At 48.8% G+C, this 4,908-nt stretch overlaps 1 protein-coding gene across 1 annotated transcript; it reads right to left on the bottom strand.

The window, feature by feature from the left end:
- Positions 1-1,714: 1,714 nt before the first annotated feature.
- Positions 1,715-3,469, bottom strand: SETTUDRAFT_156639 (uncharacterized protein; the record flags this gene model as incomplete). The annotated part of the gene is made up of 5 exons (XM_008031768.1): positions 1,715-1,871; positions 1,927-2,093; positions 2,156-2,821; positions 2,852-3,220; positions 3,383-3,469. The coding sequence occupies 5 exons, from the start codon at positions 3,467-3,469 to the stop codon at positions 1,715-1,717; spliced, it is 1,446 nt and encodes a 481-aa protein (XP_008029959.1).
- Positions 3,470-4,908: the final 1,439 nt, after the last annotated feature.

Here is a 4,908-nt window from a genome sequence, read left to right as displayed (position 1 = left end):
CGTCAAAAGTGTGGTGGTGTTGCTCCAGCTGTGGTGGGAGCCGCAAGGGTTGCACGAGCTGCTCCACCGCGTAGTCGACGGCAACGACCGATAACGACCTCCAAAAAAATTCTGAATAAGCCAAAACTTTCGTAGGCCTGTATATAGTATAATCCTAGCTTTGCGCAATTTTATTACGATTTGTGGTGGCTCTACAGCCTCATCTTGTTGACTATATTGAGTTGTTGGGGGTGCTCAACTGGCGATGGTGCTCATCTGGTGCACGGGCACTGTAGTTTGCGCGTCCTGGGTCATTGCGCGTCCATGCAGGTTACATATATAGCATACTGCATGCCTGCACATACAAAATTACATATCCATTCCACCCTCTAGCTAGGTAGAGGCACACGGATGCTAGATATGGCCATGATATTACCCGCCTGCATTAATCGAACGTTGTGTGTTCAAGCTCACACAGGACATTCCGTAACACCAAGATGTTGAATCAAGATCAGCAAATACCTGAGAGTAGTAGCCGGCACCGCGCATTGAATAGTCGCATAAAAACTGAGCTTATTGCAACTCACACTTAGTCGACATGAATAGTACTGACGCAGCCAAATGACTCATGCCCAGCACACTCAGACATAAGCGTTTGGGGTGCCAATATGGGTGCACCATGTCACCCCATGGTCTCCGTCACCATCACATCCGCCGGGTATGGCGACACAAATTCTCCTCTTATGGTTTCCATGTTGAGTTTCTAGCCTGCAGGTATCATTACATCAGATACCACTGTTGTTGAAAGCCCCTGTGCCTCCTACCAAGGTACTGGAAGTAGAAGCAGAATGAAGACACGCATTATTGCGCAAAGAACAATATGTATGCACGGCGTGGAGTATGCATATGGGCCGGATTCTTTGCTCAGTGTCTGTTGCGAAGACAAAGAGACACATGCCCTCAAGCCTCTGCCATCTGGAGATCGTTTTCTAGAAAGCGCGATCCATAACCTATGGCATAACGACCTGCATAATATTCCTGAATGTATTCAACGCAGAGCGTGAATAGGGCTTGTGCTTCAGAGTATGCTTCTCCAACATGGGTATCGGCGCTGACCATTTGATCAGGAAGGTACGAGACCAAGGCCTACGTTGGGCCCCCTCATCCCTCAACGGCGAAGCTTAACTTCCTTCTTTAGCTAGTTTCCTGAATAGCGTCGCTATAGTGATGCGAATTAGAAAAATCGTGGTTTGCATGTTCAGAAACCCCTTTAATGCGCACTGCCTTTACACCCGACGCAGGTTTATACCACTCTTCAAAATCTATGTATAGACGAAATCACATGGATGCAAAAAGGCTAAATTCAACTTCCAAGAGGCATCAACAAGTTCCTCAGCTATTGTGCCCAAGGCTAACAGCAGCGGGCGCCTCCATCCCTAGAAGCTATCCGTACAAGATGGATCATGGATGCAGGATCAAGACACAGAATCCATGGTTATATAGGATATACAATGGAGAGACGAATCCTGCAACATACAGATACATGTACTAATGGATCATGTGATTGGTTGCACACAGATCAAATAAGAATGATTGAATTATACTGCACAGTCTAATACTGAATAACCACAAAGTTTGAACAACTCGATGCTTTTGCGTAGGGAATGCCGCGATAGCGGTTTGGGTTGGAAGCTAAGAAAAAAAAGACTACTATACGCATACCAAAAATGAAGGCTTAAGACCGGACGGGCTTAAGCTTGAGCATGAGCGATGGTTTTTCCCATATAACGTAGCTCTTTTGGTATATCCAGTTCTTGCTCTCTGGGCATAGCTCCAAATCGTAGTGCCACAGTAGCATAGCAGCAATGATGCGCATTTCGTGATAGGCAAGGCTGCCAGGATCCGTCAGTAGATGCCAACACCTTTCTGTCCCTGTGCGATACTTACTTTTTCCCTATGCAGTTGCGTGGCCCAAAAGAAAATGGCTGGAACACTTCTCTCCTATCTGTTTCGTATCCGGTACCTGGTAGCCATCGCTCAGGAACGAACTTGTCGGGATCTTTAAAGTTGAGAGGAGAGCTATAAGCAGCCTTCTGTGCTATCGCAACACGTGTCTGTATTATACAGTCAGCTTGGCCAGACATACCTGAATGTGCCCACAAATGATTGTCCTTACCCCTTCAAGCACCCATTCGCCACATATCTCGGCACCGCCTTTGGGCACCACTCGAGGTAGAGCGCTAGGTACTGGTGGATAGTATCGAAGAGCCTCTTCAAAGCACACATTCAGATATTCCAGACGTGGCAATATTTCGAGTGATAGGTCTTCCTTTGGTAGAGCCCGCAATTCGGTGACGACTTTCTTCATCTTATCAGGATTGGTAAGAAGTAAATAGAGCAGTCCGCTTAGCAAAGTGGCGGTGGTTTCGGTACCGGCAATCATGAAGATTGACGCGTTCGCATGCATCTTTGGGAGAGGCAATTGCATTTTCGGGTTTTCAAGTACAAGCTTCCAGATATCTGATTTGCCAATGTCGGGGCCTTTGGCGAGCCGTTTATCCACGCGTTCGGCCGAGTGCATGAAGTGTTCCATCTGTTTCCCTTTTATAGATGGAGGTAGCAAGATTTTGATCAGGGCCGCTAAGGCAGGGTAAAACATTGGAATCCGCAAGAGGACACCGGCTTTGATACCCTGAAAGACTGCTCGGACCCATGGCGTATACTCGCCCGTATCCAGCATGCCCAAAGTCTCGCCAAAGGTAAGATCTCCCATGATATCGAAAGTTGTAAAGTTGAGCAATTTTACCATGTCAAGACGAGCGTCTTGATCTGCGGCCAAGGCCTAATCAATGTTGGATTTGAGTTTCTCGACATGCTCCTGGATGAGTGGCTCTTGAAGTTTCAAGGCCCTGTCACTAAATGCGTTGGAGAATATCCTGCGGACCTGGCCGTGGCCTTGTGCTAATGGCTCTGATATGATGCTAGGCTCGCCATTCTGTTCATAGACGTAGAACTTCTTCATGTCCTTGCTGATTTCTGGACGTCCTCCCAAGCGGTGGCCAGTGATGTCCTTCCATGCTTGAGGACTAATGTAGCTCAGTCTATCGGGGGCACACCGGACTACTTCGCCATATTTTTCATGTAGCTCTCTGGCCCAGGAGACTTCTGTGCCGTTAGACGTGTGGTAAATATATGCAAGGTTTGATAAGGCGGCAAGTTTAGGGCCAGGAATTATGTACGTCTTCCGTCAGTGGGCGGAAAATGGCACGGGAGAACAGGTGGTTACTTACACTTTTTCAGGGGGTGAAAAAGGACCCTGTAAACGGCACGTAGGATTACTCGGAGAACAAACTGTGTGTATTAACTTTGGTTGAGATGGTATCGAGTGCTTCGTTGGTCTTACCAGCGCAACCAAAGCAGCAAGATAGCGTGGGATGTTTTCCCACGACAGTGTGCTGATGGCAGACTCAAGCTTGGATTGGACAGGCATGATGTCAAGGGTAAGGAGGTATGAGAGGAAGAGAGTGTTGTGAGGGTGTCAAAATCCAAGTTCTGCGTCGACATTTAACTACGATGGCTCGAGTGCACCCGCCTGTCTTGCCCGAGATCCAAGGCCCTGTCCTGGATTCATCATGTTCCGCTTTCCGGACCATGCTGGTCTCGATGACAGCCTCTTGCCGGCAGTGCTGTCTTGCACGGCCATCAATGACCATGGTATTTCTGGTAGAAGCCTACAACGGATGATCAGCCTTTCCTCCGACTGGAGTGTGGGCGAAGCACGCGAACCGTGCGCTGCAACAGTCGTAAGTGATCTGCAGAAGCGTACGAGGGAGCCCGACTGTGGATCTTGTTGCAGCTTCCATGTGTGGTGTAGGTGTAGGACAAGCAATGAGTGGCGCAGTCGTCTGTCGCCATGCCATGCATACTATGCGTACGTAGATGGTGCTGATCCAAAACGGCATATCTTGGCATTACTCAGGGGGCGCTCTTGAGATGCCAATCACCGAGGCGTGGTCCAGCGATAGCCTGGACCCAATGTGCAGATGGCGAGATTGCTATTGGAGGAACGGCCTCGACGAGACTGCGCAGTCTTCTTCCGACATCGTATAGCGGCAGCGGCAGGTGGGCCGAAGCCGAAGCCGAAGCCAGGCGCCGTTTCAGGCAATACGCTCTATACACTCGGAAGCCGGCATGGCTGTCTTCCGTTCACCACCCCCGCTCGTCGTCTTCTGCCTACTGGCCATGTGCATCTACTACAATACCCACCATTAATTATTGAAGGGGCTGGGTTTCTCTCTCGCGTGCGTACGTCGACTTGGGTGATACAAACCTGTTTCTCCTGGTGTGTCGGTCTGTTTCCGTGTCCGAGTTGCTGCTTACGTGTAATATGTCCAAGTAGTATTACGTCTTGGTGCGTCGACATACTGCAAAAAACAAAAAAAACGTCGCCACTGTAGGCACTTGCTATGGTACTAATACTATTTCTGCGCACCAAGAAAAGGGCTCTGTACTGTACATGGATTCCTCGCAGGCGATTGCCCCACCTTCTACGATATTGGCTCAATATCTGTACACTCCCTGGCATTATCATTCAACAAGCTGTGACCACTTCGCGACGGTGCCGGCTAGAGTTACTCCGCATCGGCCCATCTATCACTAGCTACGCTGACACGGTAACACACACCAACTTTTAAGCAGAAATCTTTCATCAAAACTCGTCAATTTTCTATCAGATATAGGGGTAACACGTCGCGAGAAACCGATTTACGCCACCTCTAATGTGTGCAGCCCTCTCGTTGAGGTGCTAGAGGGGGTATTGTCGGTATTCTTGCGACGTGTTCGAAATGCGAAAATCTTCGAGAACGCACAGACCGCCCCGATGACTAATAGGGAGACTACTAAACGAAACCAAAAACAATTAAAAACACC

Source organism: Exserohilum turcica (genome assembly GCF_000359705.1).
Source record: "Exserohilum turcica Et28A unplaced genomic scaffold SETTUscaffold_6, whole genome shotgun sequence".
Taxonomy (NCBI): Eukaryota; Fungi; Ascomycota; class Dothideomycetes; order Pleosporales; family Pleosporaceae; genus Exserohilum; species Exserohilum turcicum.
Note: the sequence above shows the minus strand (reverse complement) of the source record. Positions and strands in the feature narration are given on the sequence as shown.